General features: G+C 40.1%; 1 protein-coding gene across 1 annotated transcript in view; it reads right to left on the reverse strand.

The window, feature by feature from the left end:
- UBE2R2 (ubiquitin conjugating enzyme E2 R2) overlaps positions 1 to 15,968 on the reverse strand; it is a 93,728-nt gene that overhangs the window by 12,024 nt on the left and 65,736 nt on the right. The window contains exons 2-3 of the mRNA XM_084627907.1: positions 12,175 to 12,261; positions 2,849 to 2,946 (exon numbers count right to left, since the gene is read on the reverse strand). Of these exons, the coding sequence (XP_084484033.1) occupies positions 2,849 to 2,946; positions 12,175 to 12,261 (185 nt within the window). The remainder of the gene's footprint in view (positions 1 to 2,848; positions 2,947 to 12,174; positions 12,262 to 15,968) is intronic.

Raw genomic sequence — 15,968 nt, forward strand, 5'->3', positions numbered from 1 at the left:
GCCCAGAGGGTCACCAATGAGAAATACTACCAAATATCTGGTTATTCTCACCTGCCTGGTGGTGTATGGTAAGAACGTCAACAAAATTAATGTTTCTAGTGGTCTAAGTCTTCTCTACATTTTCAAAAGGGACATGAAGAACAGCTACTCTAGGAGTGAAAGAATTAAATCCTTCTTGAAGATACTCTAGATCCCACAGTGGAAGTACACTGCCAACTAATGACTAGGCAGCAGGGATTACAGAGATAGTTTATATTGTCAGAAGACTTCCTTACGTGAGTTTCAAGTCTGCTGCCTATTAATTTCATTGGATGACCCCTAGTTTGTGTGTTACGTGAAGGGGTAAATAACACTTTCCTATTCACTGTCTCCACACCATTCATGATGTTATACACCTATCACAGCCTCACTTAGTTGTCTCTTTTCTAAAATAAGCAGTCCCAGGTCTTTAATCTCTCCTCATACAGAAGCTGTTCCATACCCATAATGATTTCTGCTGCTCTTCTCAGTACTTTTTTCAATTCTAATATATCTTTTTTGAGATGGGATGGCCAGAACTGCACGCAGTATTCAAGATGTGATCATATCATGGATTATATATTTTTGGTCTTACCTATCCTTTTCCTAATGGATCCCAACACTGTTAGCTTTTTTGACTGCTGCTGCACATTGATCAGATGTTTTCAGAGAAATATCCAGGATGAGTCCAAGGTCTTTCTTAGTGATAACAGCTAATTTAGACCCCCATCATTTTATATATGTAGTTGGGATTATAAATCACTGGTTCATTACAATGCCGTTTTCAGCCAAGACCATTCTACTTCAGCACCTTGCAGACTGTGGCTTGCTAGCCTATTCTAAGGGCTTGTCTCCACTTACCGGGGGACCCATGCACAGCAATCGATCCACTGGGGGTTGATTTAGCAGGTCTACCCGCTAAATCGACCACCGATCTCTCTCCTGTCAACTCTGGTACTCCACCAGAACGAGAAGCATAAGGTAAATCGACTGGAGTTTTTTTCCTGTTGACCCAGCACAGTGCAGACACCGCAATAAGTCAACCTAAGGTTATTCACTTAGCTGGAGTTGCGGAAATTAGGTCGACTTAGCCTCGTAATGTAGACCTGCCCTAAGGGTCAGGAACCTTCCTTATCTCCTCTTTGCCAAAGCATTTGGTTAGACAACAGCTCTTTCTAATGATAAATTAACAAAACCAAAATTAGTCAGAGCTTAAAATCATGATCTAGGAGACAATCTTCTGAAAGCTAATTGTAAGTGAAGAAACTGTTGAGGAATAGAGAGACAGCTCTATGCCCTCAGTATCAGAACAGCAAAAGTGCCATCACTTGGCTACTTAAGCTATCAAGGCAGAAACTCTCCTATATAGTGTCATTGTTTGACTCTTTCCAAAAATTAGACTTCCCTCCAATAGGCTGGGACCTCAATACACTTTACCAACAAAAATAGAAAAGAAAAAAATCAAGGGATAGAGCAAGATCTGAAATAGGGGAATCACTGTTCAGTAATAAGTAACACTGTAAACACTGTATACTTCCACTTTGATACTTTTCTAAAAACATAATGCAGATTAGAGAGAGTTACTTTTAACTTATCTTTTGGTTGTGAATAAGACAGAAACAAACACAGCATAAAGCTTTACTCTAAGTTCTTAAATCACAGCAAGAATTCTTTCCACTGTGTAGCTAAATAGTTATTACCATTGATTGCATGGTTCACCATTGTACATAAAGCAAGTGTCATTTAGAGGCATATTGTGGCATGGAGCACTATAAACTCAAGAGAGGCTATACAGCGTTAGGATTTTCAAAGAGTAGATTACACTACAGAATTACTTTGGTATAACTAGGATACTCAGGGGTTTGAAAAATCCACATTCCTGAGCAATCTAGTTATACCAAACTAAGCGCAATGTCAGCAGGAGAGCTCCTGTCAATACAGCTACCACCTCTGTGAGGTGGATTAACTACACCAATGGAGAGTTCTCTGCTGCAGGCATACAGCATCTTCCTTAAAGTGCTACAGTTGTGCAGATGCAGCTTTTTAAACATAGACCTGCCCAAAGAAAGGAAAGCGTTGGTTAGCCTGGAGTGCTTTTGGCAACTCGTGACTCATTCAGCTTTGGGCACCAAGGGGAAATACCTGGCAACCATCTGCTTAGGACAACAGGATTGCCAAATACTGAAAAGCAGGGGAGAAAGCAGGAAAAGGCCCAAGGTATAAGCAGAGAGCATAAGCCACTGGCATCAAAATTCCAGCCCATAGGCTGGGTCCCCCTGCTTGATTTAGTCTGTCACCAGGACTAGATAGAAGGCCACAGAAATGCCTTTTAAAGAGGATATTTCTACCCTTTTTGGTTGCACAATCCCTCAGGACAAATCTCAAATGTTAGTAAATGAGTTTGCAGACAAATCCTGAAAGATGGGTCTTTTCTACTTCTGGTATCTCAGTGGAGTATTTACTCTAAAGTAGAATGGTAGTTTAGGACAGTGTGGGTTTGGAAAGGCTAGTCTAAATTTGAGACAGCAAGTTTATTCTCTGAGCAAATTTTAACAATGATACGTCACCACACAGAGTGGAAATCTCAACAAGGCAGCACAGTATCTGAGCACACTGCACTCCAGTAACTAACTAGAAGATTATTTTTCCAATTTAAGATACTTATTTCTGTCAGATTCAGATGAGCCATTTTTAGAGATTGTTGCCAAGCCAGTTGTCCCATTTCCTTCGAAGGCCGGAAGACAGGCTATGGTCCGGCTGGACATATTGACCACAAGAGAACTTTCATAAGGTCTACATTTGTGGAGTCAGTGGTTCTGTATTTTATTACCTGACATTCTGGGTGGGGTTCCACCTTTCGGATGGCAGTTCTCCACTTTGCGGGTCATCTACAGGTGGGTGAAGAATTGAAATACATACATCTCCATTCTGCAAGACAGAGGTGAAAGATTCAGTAAACATTAGCAGTATTATTGCACTAACAATTTGGAACACCACGCTTGAGGACTGGTTGACCAAGAGCTTTCAGCCACTTGGTAGTTCCTGGGCAATTTCACCCAAGGAAAGATCAAAATATTTATTAAACAGTAAAGTATGGCAAACCTGTGCAGTTGTACAGGGTCATGAACACCACCAAGTTCTTCTTTAGCCATTTTACATATTTCAAGTGGAGGCCTTTGTGCATAAAGACAACGTAAATTTGCAGTTTGCGTAAACTGGATCAGCATTCACGTTGCATTCCCCGTCAGTACCCGACCCAAGCCGGGGAAGCTAACGATCTAACCAGCGGACCAAATTTGGTGATGAATCCTGGTCACATGCCACCTGAGGCACGCTGCGCATATGCTAAGAAGTAGACTAATGAACAACAGGGTGGATACTTTTAAAAAAAGTAAGAGGAATCTAATTTAGTGTAAAGGTTATATTTAGTTGCAAGTGAAAATATTTTAATGGCTACCAACCAATGAGAATCAACCTCTCTTTAGGAAAATACAGTAGAATCTCAGAAAACCATAGTTACGAACTGACCAGTCAACCACACACCTCATTAGGAACCAGAAGTATGCAATCAGGCAACAGCAGAGAGGGAAAAAACCACCAAATACAGTGAACTACTAGAAAAAGAAAAGGGGAAAGTTTAAAAAAAGATTTGACAAGGTAAGGAAACTGTTTCTGTGCTTATTTAATTTAAATTAAGATGGTTAAAAGCAGGATTTTTCTTCTGCGTAATAAAGTTTCAAAGCTGTATTAAGTCAATGTTCAGCTGTAAACTTTTGAAAGAATAACCGTAACGTTTTGTTCAGAGTTACAAACGTTCTTCATTCCTGAAGTGTTCGTAACTGAGGGTCTACTATAACTTAAAAAAACAAATGCAAAACAAGATTAAGACTGATTTAAATCAAAGTTTCCTGCTTACTGATTTAAATCATGGATTAAAACCACTCATTAAGTGATCTGATTTAAAACAATCCACCCTGCTACACAACACTGCAATTTCTATTCAAGATGTTTAACCATTTTGAATTGCTGCAGTCTTTAAAGAAAGACAGAAGGTAACAAATACCAAAAGTCACGCAAGTCCCCCAAAAATCTACAGTTTATAAGGCGACTGATATAAAAATAGTCAACTGCAGTCACAGGGAATCCCAGGCATGACAAGAAGTTTTATGTAGTTCCAAATGGCTACCGAAATATCCAGCTAAATCACTGAATCCCTATGAGAACAAAGTGGCCTCCTCATAAACTTACATTACTTTGCTTCCTTTTGAGAGAATAAAACATGAGGGGACTACCGAGAATTTTAGGAAGTATAAAATGGCATTATTCTCTCGGTTAGCGAAAACTCCAGAGGGATTACAATATGAAACTTTTGAAAGTACAGGTTAAGATCTCAGATCACCACAACTAGAAGTCACACACCTGCAAAAGAAGTCTGTAAACATGAGACCATTCACATTTGCTCCCTCATCCAAGCTGGCTCACTTCTTGTCATGAGGAACTGAACACCACTCCCATACTGAAGTGCTCAGCTGAGTTTGGCATTCTATCCTAACTCAAGGAATCACAGCAGTGCTCCTCATTGGGAGCAGAGTAAACTGACCAGATAGCATGATGCACTCCTAAATGGGCTCTGGCACCATGCAGAGGAGAGAAACAGAAGAGATGCTCTCAGAGGGTTACACAGGCTCCCTCCCAGCATCCCAGAGGAAGAAAGAGCTACTTTCGCAGCACATAATTACACCCTTACAGGCATATAGTCCTTTTAATCTATGGCCCAACTCCAAATGATACAAATAGGAACTATGCATGGATTTAAAGCTTTATATTGCCCTGTGGTTTGTGATCTCTTCTATAGGACAGACTGAACACTGATTCATTATGGACCACCACAGTCCTGTGGCATACCACAAAGATGAACTCACACTGTAGTGGCATTATTCAGTGGAGGCAAAGCCTATTAAATATGATTAGATGGAACATCAATTTTTTTGGCTTTTCCTCAAAAAATGAGAAGGAAGTTTGTTACTTAATTTCATTTCTGATTCTCAGATTAACTCAAGGAAAAGCCCAGTTTTTTGCCACCCTCAGTAATGTTCCCTGTTCGCCTAACCGCCCCCTCCTTTGGCATGAAACACGTTACAAGTGGATTTAGGCAGATAAAAATAAAGATTTTAAATTAAGTTTGAAATTATGACAACCTGCATTAAGACCCTGATTTACTAAATATTTTTAAACGTAAACTACTTTAAACAATCCATGTTTGTTACCACGTTTTAAAGACAAAGTGAGACAACTGAACTGGAGGAAGTCACTGGCTACGCACCTGAGACCAGAAACCAAGTGCTAAACCACTGTTTGACAGCAGTAGTCTCTTCTGCAGCTGCTGAAAGAATACTTGCTTCATTTCAGTTTATTCGATTAGTTTAGGTTCAAATACTAGTTCATTCAAAAAAGTTAAGAAAAACTAGGAGTTGGGAAAAAAACAAAAAAACAAAACAAAACAAACAAGAAAGCTGGTTTTCCTCTTCCAAACTATCATTAAAAACTAGGTGTGAGATCTACTAATTTTAAGATCTTGAAGGACATGGTAAGCAGAAACAATCAATCAGCCAGCTCAATTCATTAACTACAGCTAGTACTTCACTTGCTTAATAAAAATCAGTTTTAAAGCAAAGCATGTTTTGATAAACTTTCTGAAAATGTTTGTGCATCCAGCATATTTAAGAAACTTTAGTAACAACAAGTTTTAAATTTTAAAATGCTGTTTTTGTGCATTTTTAGTTTCCAAATACAGCTTTACAAATCAAATTTTAAAAATTTACTAAAAACACACAATCACCTTTTTCTATTATAAAAATTAAGAATCTGAGTAAAGTAAGCTATGTAAAATTGCTTAAATCAATCAATACGTGTATCCTCCCAGCTAGCAAAGAGCAGCACCAAATGTAGCATTAAGGCTATCTTTAGTTGCCTAGCAACATCTTTTAATGGTTACCAACCAATGAAAAAAAATCGGCCTCTCTTTAGGGAAAAGAAGATAACTACAAACCAAGATTAAAACAGATTTAAATAAAAGTTTCCTGCTTCCTTGTTTAAATCATGACAAATTGGTCACTTAAATCACTTGGCTTTAGAAATCAATCCACCCTGCACAGACATAAATGCATTCCTGGATCTGAACTTAAACAACTTGGGCTCTCACGGGTTCTAATCAGGTTGGCAGAGCACTCAGGTCAGGGACCTTGGCTGTGGAACTCCCATTCAGAAATGTTTGCCAATATGCCTTGGTGGCAGTCACTGATCTTTTCAGCCTCACTGGGGGCTTCTTCTTAGCATCTAGAGGCTCAGATGCTCACCTAAAAACTGGTAGAACTTGGTTGTTAGATATTTTCCGCTTTTGGTCAGGGAAGTAATGCCTTGTGGCTGTTTTAGTCACTTTAGAGCAGGGGTTCTCAAACTGGGGGTCGGGACCCCTCAGGGGTCATGAGGTTATTACATGGGGGGGCGGGAATCACAAGCGGTCAACCTCCACCCCACCCCACTTTGCCTCCAGCATTTATAATGGTGTTAAAGTGTTTTTAATTTATATGGCGGGGGGGTCACACTCAGAGGCTGCTATGTGAAAGGGGTCACCAGTACAAAAGTTTGAGAGCCACTGCTTTGGAGCTACTAGAGAAAGCCAGCAGAGCTGAGTACAGGAGGGAATGCCACATATGAGAAGTTAGTTCCTCAGCAGTAGATTTTATTTTGTATAATGGAAAGTGTCACCTGGCTTGGACAGTCCCTCCCTATTACAGCAATGTTTTCCCAAGTAAATGTAAGCTTCTAGATGTTGTATTAATCCTATGGCCCACAAGGGTTTGATTAGTGTTTTCTATTGTTTATGTAGTTTCAGCTCTGAAGTCTTGTGTCAGAGTGCAGTGCTGCTGTAGTTCAACAAAGCGAGTCTGAACTCAGCAAAAAGCCTCCAGAGTGATTGAGTGAGCTGGTCTAACCCACAAGTCGTACTCAGACTAGCAACTATTTGGTGAAACAGAAGAGTGGGAAAGGAGAAGTTCTTCTTTCCAGCACTCAAAAGTGGTGGGAAGTTTAACACATCACATACATTCAGCTTCACGCTTTAGACAGAGAAGAGGGAGTTCAGAGAACAAAAGTGAATAGGGGCCCGTATGGATTAAGAGATTTTAAACCCATTTAAATGATAAATTATTTGAAACCTGTAAACAGAGGATGGAAAGGACCTGAGGATTGCGTAATGGGGTATAATTAAAATAACTGAATGTAATACAAGGGAAAAATTAGACTGAATATTAGAAAAAAACTTCCTGAGAGTTAGTTGTATTAAACAGACTTATTTAAACTTATTTCTCATGGCAAATTGAAGCCGCATTGCTTGGGGCATTAGAAATTGGACTTAAACATAGCATTGTCAAGATTGTGGACTAGATGGCCTAACAGAAGCTCAATATAGAAAATAGCTATTATTCCTAGCAGGGTGTAACTGAATTAAGGTTTACTTTTAGGTCTTCCTCACACTACTGTAATCAGAACTCTGTCTCTGACACCTCCCCATGTGCGTTCGTCAGCAACAACTGAATATTTGGTTCCTTTTGTCTGCGTACCTGGATTCAGTCCACTCTTGATAGCAACATGCATTCACATGCAACTGTAAGTGTCCCAGTTTCTCCTCATGTTAAATCAATTAGTCTTGCAGTACACACAACTGCCAGCAAATTGAACTACTACTTCAGATTCTTTTGATTTCAGGAAGCTTCATAGTCCTTAGTTACACATATATGCAAGCTGTGAAAGTAAAAACTTTCTCAAACAATGACCTCCAAAAACAAGAACACAGAGTTTTAGGCTAGTTTCTTCCTTCAGTTATAGGAATGCCATTTCCCCCCCCACCCCCCTCAACTACTGGGGAAAGATCCTTCTACTTCAACCCAAGAAGGGTTTAAAAAAAACTTTGGGGATTCAGATAACTGAACGGGCACATCCTCACATGCCCAAGTAATGCCCTCACTTCCTGCATGAAGATTTGGGGATTGTGAATCCACAGCTAAACCCACTCCCTATTCAGTATGGATTAGTTTTTATTAGGCCTGTCGATTAATTTCAGTTAACTCTCGCGATTAACTCAAAAAAATTGTGATTAATCAGTTTTAACTGCGCTGTTAAACAATAGAATACCAATTGAAATTTATTACATATTTTGGATGTTCTTCTACATTTTCAAATATTTTGATTTCAATTACAACACAGAATACAAAGTAGACAGTGCTCATGTTGTATTTTTTCATTACTGTACTGTAAAAATGTTAAACAAAAGGAATAGTATTTTTCAATTCACCTCATGCAAGTACTGAAGTGCAATCTCTTTAGCATGAAAGTGCAACTTACAAATGTAAGTTTGTTACATAACTGCACTCAAAAACCAATATAAAAACTTCAGAACCTACAAATCCACTCAGTCCTACTTCTTGTTCAGCCAATCTCTAAGACAAACAAGTTTGTTTACATATACAGGATAATGCTGCCCACTTCTTATTTACAGTGTCACCAGAAAGCGAGAACAGGCGTTTGCATGGCAGGCTTTTGTAGTTGGCATTGCAAGGTATTTACGTGCCAGATTTGCTAAACTTTCATATGCCTCTTCATGCTTCGGCCACCATTCCAGAGGACATGGTTCCACACTGATGACGCTCATTAAAAAAAAATGTGTCAATTAAATTTGTGACTGAACTCCTTGGGGAAGAATTATATGTCTGCTGCTTTGTTTTACCCGCATTCTGCCATATATTTCATGTTACAGCAGTCTCAGATGATGACCAGCATGTTTGTTTTAAGAACACTTTCACTGCAGACTTGACAAAACACAAAGAAGGTACCAATCTGAGATTTCTAAAGATAGCTACAGTACTTGACCCAAAGTTTAAGAATTTGAAGTGCCTTCCAAAATCTGAGAGGGAGGAGGTGTGGAGCCTGCTTTCAGAAGTCTTAAAAGAGCAACTCTGATGTGGAAACTACAGAACCTGAACCACCAAAAAAGAAAAATCAACCTTCTGCTTTTGGCATCTGACACTGCTTTGGATTATCATCAAGCAGAACGCATCATCAGCATGGACACATGTCCTCTGGAATGGTGGTTGAAGATGAAGGGACATAGGAGGATGAGGGGAGATATGATTGCTCTCTATAAATATATCAGAGGGATAAATACCGGAGAGGGAGAGGAATTATTTAAACTCAGTACCAATGTGAACACAAGAACAAATGGATATAAATTGGCCACCAGGAAATTTAGACTAGAAATTAGACGAAGGTTTCTAACCATCAGAGGAGTGAAGTTTTGGAATAGCCTTCCAAGGGAAGCAGTGGGGGCAAAAGATCTATCTGGCTTTAAGATTAAACTCAATAAGTTTATGGAGGAGATGGTATGATGGGATAACATGGTTTTGGTAATTAAATATTCATGGTAAATAGGCCTAACGGCCTGTGATGGGATATTAGATGGGGTGGGATCTGAGTTACCCGGGAAAGAATTTTCCGTAGTATCTGGCTGATGAATCTTGCCCATATGCTCAGGGTTTAGCTGATCGCCATATTTGGGGTCGGGAAGGAATTTTCCTCCAGGGCAGATTGGAAGAGGCCCTGGAGGTTTTTCGCCTTCCTCTGTAGCATGGGGCATGGGTCACTTGCTGGAGGATTCTCTGCTCCTTGAAGTCTTTAAACCACGATTTGAGGACTTCAATAGCACAGACATAGGTGAGAGGTTTTTTGCAGGAGTGGTGGGTGAAATTCTGTGGCCTGCGTTGTGTAGGAGGTCAGACTAGATGATCATAATAGTCCCTTCTGACTTAAATATCTATGAATCTATGAATCTTTACCGCAACTAGCACATAAATATCTTGCAGCACTGGCTACAACAGTGCCATGCAAACACCTGTTCTCACTTTCAGGTCATATTGTAAACAAGAAGCAGGCAGAACTGTCTCCTGCAAATGTAAACAAACATGTTCAGACAAACAAGAAGTAGGACGGAGTGGACTTATAGGCTCTAAAGTTTTACATAGTTTTATTTTTGAATGCAATTTTTTTTACGTAATTCTACTTTTGTAAGTTCAACTGTCATGATAAAGAGATTGCACTACAGTACTTGTATTAGGTTTGAAAAATACTATTTCTTTTGTTTTTTTACAGTGAAAATATTTTTAATCAAAAATATAAAGTGACTACTGTACATTTTGTATTCTGTGTTGTAATTGAAATCAATATATTTGAAAATGTAGAAAACATCCAAATATATTTAAATAAATGGTGTTCTATTGTTAACACAATTAATTACAATTATATTTTTAATTGCTTGACAGACCTAATTTTTAATTGGTCTTAGAGATCACAAAATCCAGTGCTGTTGAAGCAGAGCTCTGAGAAAGATATTTTAAAAACTTCAAACAGGAGATAAAACAAGAGGAGGAGGCAAAAGTTGGAAGATTTTCCAAATGACACAATAAGGATACCAATCACCATGTACTATCTCTGAACTCAGGATAGTCCTTTGCATAAGAAAGCAGCCCCCCTCCTCAGCATCAAGAAATTTAATATGGAGTATAATCTTATTTGCCAGTGCAGATTTGGAAAAGCCACAGTCAAACAGTTAAGACTAAGCCATCAGCTCAATAACTAACCTCCAGTCTAGAGAGGTTACTGAGAAAACAACGTTTAAGACCATTTGTTCAGGATTGGTCATTCAGGAGCGGCACAATGTACTTCAATGTTGGAGTAAGGGCATCTAAGTCCAAGACTTGGGCTGGAGTCCTCATTCCTTAAGAGATCGAAGAAGTGCGCTCAGACCCTGGGAAGGAATGCCTCCCTCATTTTCCATTGAGCCCATTAAGCAGAAGCAGAAGTGAATATCATTCATCCTAGGAAAGCCTGTATTAAGGCCACTGTTGAAAGAAGGGAGGGTTTACAAGGGGGGTGGATGCAGTATCCTCTGAGTGCATTTATTTCTCATGAGAAAGGACAAGCAAAACAAAAAATTAAGAACAGAAATTTTGTTAAGAATAGTCAAAGGTGAAAAGGTTCCCCAGGGATTTGTCTGGACTCCTCCACTAAAGGCCAATCTACAATTTCAGAATAGGCTCTGAACTTCCAAACAAGACTTCAGAAGTTAGGTACTTCTGTGACATGCACACAGTGTCAAACATAGAATGATGCTGCAAGGTCTCCAGTGGCAAAGGCTTTACAGACTAAAATGCTCGAAGAAAAAAGTACAGGTCATAAAAAGAAGGAAGATAAATAGTTTCCAAAAGAATCCAGAAATCCACACTAGGTGTCACATTTGTTTGCACTGACGAAGTGCTGGACCTGCCTAGAGCTGCTTCTGGGATAGGTCTCATGATGCCTGATGAAGACTTCTAAATTCCTTAACCCAAGACCAATAATTAATTAAGACTGACATGGTACCTGAAAGATCAGGAAGTGTGACATACTGAAACTAGAGAGGGCCTTTTTACTAACTGCTGAAGAGGTTAGATCGACCATTGTAATTATATCACAAAATGATCTACAATGCTGTTAGTGATGAAGAGTAAGGATTTTTTTGGGGAGCAAGGGAGAACATAACTGGAGGGAAGAGCATTCACATTTAGTTAAACGTGAGGCAAGCTTTCCCCATACATTTGAAAATCTCATCTCTCTAGCTTGGGGTTGTATACTGTGTAAGTCCCAATAGTTGCCTATTTATTGCTTTAATATAAAAGGAAAAACAGCTTCAAAATAAGCTATTTAATTTTAATCTAAAGTTCACTGTCCATCAAATTTCTGACCAAACTGTCAGATAAAAAGTTGATTGGAGAAATTGTCAGTCATTAGTAAGATCCCAAATGAATCTGGATGGAAAAAAAGCTGGTAACTGCCAACATTCCAAGCAACAACAGAACTTCACAACTGCAGTTATCTGCAAGGGTTGAACACCACTCTCTGAATTAGAGTGCTTACCAGAATACAAAGCCTTATGTTATAACAGCTAGAACGTGGCTTAATTGTGACTAAAGACAAGCAAACGTTGAATGCATTACATAAGTCTCAAAACTAAAACCATGTCTCTAGTACACCTGAAGAGAAAAAGCACCACTAAAAGTATCTTACCTCATAAATGTTGGGGTGCCACATTTTGGTCAGGAATCTGAACGTAGGCGGTGAATATGGATAGTCGATAGGAAATTTAATGTGAGCCTGCAACAAATAAAATTAATCTCAGTTTTCATGTAACAGAATGCATGGAAACCAGCAAACTAATCCATGTTAGTCTTTCACACTGGAAGGTTTGGGGGCCAAAGTGATTTCAGTCTAAAGGAAACAAAGTTGATCATTTTTTGTTAGTGCTTTAATGGACATTAGGCACCTGACAAATCTACAAAGTTTAGCTCCATTATTGGGTCTCGTGCACAGACTGGTACTTGAACAGGAGAAATTGAAGATCAGGACTGAGGTTCATTGGACTGGCAATCCTTGTAATATAGAGGGAAAGACAAGGAAGCAACTGTCTCAACTTCACGTAGCTCTAACTCGAGTCAAAGTCCCGAGATGTCTTAATTAACTGTTTTAAAAAAAATCACTGACAATTAAAAATCACTGAAGAATTCAGTGGCCAATATTATCAGTTTCCTTTTTTAAAATCTCAAAACAGGTTAAGTTTTTTGGCCCCAGTAGGATGAATTTTCTAGTGTTCCAAGCACATTAGTGGGGCTAATTAAAGAACATTTACATCAATACCTGTGCACTGCACAAACCAATGCATCTGAATAGGCACAAGGAATATTTGTTGGCAGTTTTGAAGGACTTGGTTGGTGGAGGAAGTAGAAATTCTACTTCAAGCAGAGTATTTATACTACACTTGATGCCATGGCATTTGAGCCCTTCACAAATTCAGATATTAGGAGGCTTACATGTCGCAGAGCTGTGTAATCCTGCCACTTAAACCGGAATCTAGATAACAATTTTATGATACTAATGGTGGGTTAGCATGCCCATAGCATTAGATGGGCATCTTTTTAACAAACAAGAAGTAACAAATAGACCTTTAGATGTCAACTAGATAGATTCTAGTTACAGTTAAAACTAGAGGTAGGTACAAACTAGCGTCTTAAAACTCACTCTTAAGGTTTGGTAAGGAGGCGAGGTGCGCTGAAATAAAAACCCATCATGTTTTGCAATTTAGGCTCCTCTAGTTTAAAGCAAAACCAGCACTCTCAGTAGCTTGAATTTTTTAAGCACCTTTACATAGTGTCCACATACAGGTAGACAGCATGTGTTATGGAAGTACAGTAGTGTCAATCCTAAGCAGATGTGGTTTATTTGAATATACACTTAGAAAAATGCTAACTGGATGTTCATAATATAATGCAACAATGATCATCAGTCAGCAGTCTAAGCCCATTCAACTCCTGTTCTGACATTTTATTAGAACAAGAGAGAAAAGTGTTCAAGAGTCCAAATTAAATCCAGAAATAAAAAACCCAGGGTTGAGCTAGATAGAAAGCTTGCTTACAGCTGGTCAGAATAACTATCAGTGGGTAACTTTGCATCTCTTGTTTAACAAAATCTTAACATGCTGCTGGGCACGTCCAAGACAACTTCAGCCTAAGTTTTCTTTGCTTTTTCTGCCTTCAACTTGGAGCCTTACATGTATTTAAATGCAGAGCATTTTAAATTTGAAAACCAGTTTAGACAAGTCTAACTTTGACAGGCACTTTCCCACTGCTATGTTGTATTGTAGTCCATCCAGAGATTACACAGATCCAAAGACAGCACCTTTATATAAACTAGTAAGCAGTTTCTGGGTTGCATGCACAACTGTAGGGTAAACTGGGGGGCTATTTAACCACTGAACTGCTTGTTAAGACACAAACACTGCAGAATTGAACAATCTGAATGCACGGAGTGTACAAAACCAATCCATATACACTGTAGAGCAGTGTTTCTCAAAGTACAGGTTGCGACCCAGTACCGGGTCATAGAATGTCAGGACCTCAGGAGGTCATCTAGTCCAACCCCCTGCTCAAAAGCAGGACCAATCTCCAATTAAATCATTCCAGCCAGGGCTTTGTCAAGCCTGACCTTAAAAACTTCTAAGGAAGGAGATTCCACCACCTCCCTAGGCAACGTATTCCAGTGTTTCACCACCATACTAGTGAAAAAGTTTTTCCTAATATCCAACCTAAACCTCCCCCACTGCAACTTGAGACCATTACTCCTTGTCCTGTCCTCTTCTACCACTTAGTCTAGAATAGTCATCCTCTCTGGAACCACCTCTCAGGTAGTTGAAAGCAGCTATCAAATCCCCCCTTTCTTCTCTTCTGCAGACTAAACAATCCCAGTTCCCTCAGCCTCTCCTCATAAGTCATGTGTTCCAGACCCCTAATCATTTTTGTTGCCCTTCGCTGGACTCTCTCCAATTTATCCACATCCTTCTTGTAGTGTGGGGCCCAAAACTGGACACAGTACTCCAGATGAGGTCTCACCAATGTCGAATAGAGGGGGACGATCACGTCCCTCGATCTGCTCGCTATGCCCCTACTTATACATCCCAAAATGCCATTGGCCTTCTTGGCAACAAGGGCACACTACTGACTCATATCCAGCTTCTCGTCCACTGTCACCCCTAGGTCCTTTTCCGCAGAACTGCTGCCTAGCCATTCGGTCCCCAGTCTGCAGCTGTGCATTGGGTTCTTCCGTCCTAATTGCAGGACCCTGCACTTATCCTTATTGAACCTCATCAGATTTCTTTTGGCCCAATCCTCCAATTTGTCTAGGTCCCTCTGTATCCTATCTCTGCCCTCCAGCGTATCTACCACCTCTCCCAGTTTAGTATCATCCGCAAATTTGCTGAGAGTGCAATCCACACCATCCTCCAGATCATTTATGAAGATACTGAACAAAACCGGCCCCAGGACCGACCCCCGGGGCACTCCACTTGACACCGGCTGCCAACTAGACATGGAGCCATTGATCACTACCCGTTGAGCCCGACAATCTAGCCAACTTTCTACCCACCTTATAGTGCATTCATCCAGCCCATACTTCCTTAACTTGCTGACAAGAATACTGTGGGAGACAGTGTCAAAAGCTTTGCTAAAGTGAAGAAACAATACAACCACTGCTTTCCCTTCATCCACAGAACCAGTAATCTCATCATAGAAGGCGATTAGATTAGTTAGGCATGACCTTCCCTTGGTGAATCCATGCTGACTGTTCCTGATCACTCTTCTCATGTAAGTGCTTCAGGATTGATTCTTTGAGGACCTGCTCCATGATTTTTCTGGGGACTGAGGTGAGGCTGACTGGCCTGTAGTTCCCAGGATCCTCCTTCTTCCCTTTTTTAAAGATTGGCACTACATTAGCCTTTTTCCAGTCATCCGGGACTTCCCCCGTTCGCCACGAGTTTTCAAAGATAATGGCTCTGCAATCACAGCCGCCAATTCCTTTAGCACTCTCGGATGCAACTCGTCTGGCCCCATGGACTTGTGCACGTCCAGCTTTTCTAAATAGTCCCTAACCACCTCTTTCTCCACAGAGGGCTGGCCATCTATTCCCCATGTTGTGATGCCCAGCGCAGCAGTCTGGCAGCTGACCTTGTTAGTGAAGACAGGCAAAAAAAGCATTGAGTACATTAGCTTTTTCCACATCCTTTGTCGCTAGGTTGCCTCCCTCATTCATTAAGGGGCCCAGACTTTCCTTGGCTTTCTTCTTGTTGCCAACATACCTGAAGAAACCCTTCTTGTTACTCTTAACATCTCTCGCTAGCTGCAGCTCCAGGTGCGATTTGGCCCTCCTGATTTCATTCCTACATGCCCGAGCAATATTTTTATACTCTTTCCTGGTCATATGTCCAACCTTCCACTTCTTGTAAGCTTCTTTTTTATGTTTAAGATCCGCTAGGA

This window comes from Lepidochelys olivacea, assembly GCF_965140295.1.
Source record: "Lepidochelys olivacea isolate rLepOli2 genome assembly, chromosome: 5".
In the NCBI taxonomy this organism is placed as follows: domain Eukaryota; kingdom Metazoa; phylum Chordata; order Testudines; family Cheloniidae; genus Lepidochelys; species Lepidochelys olivacea.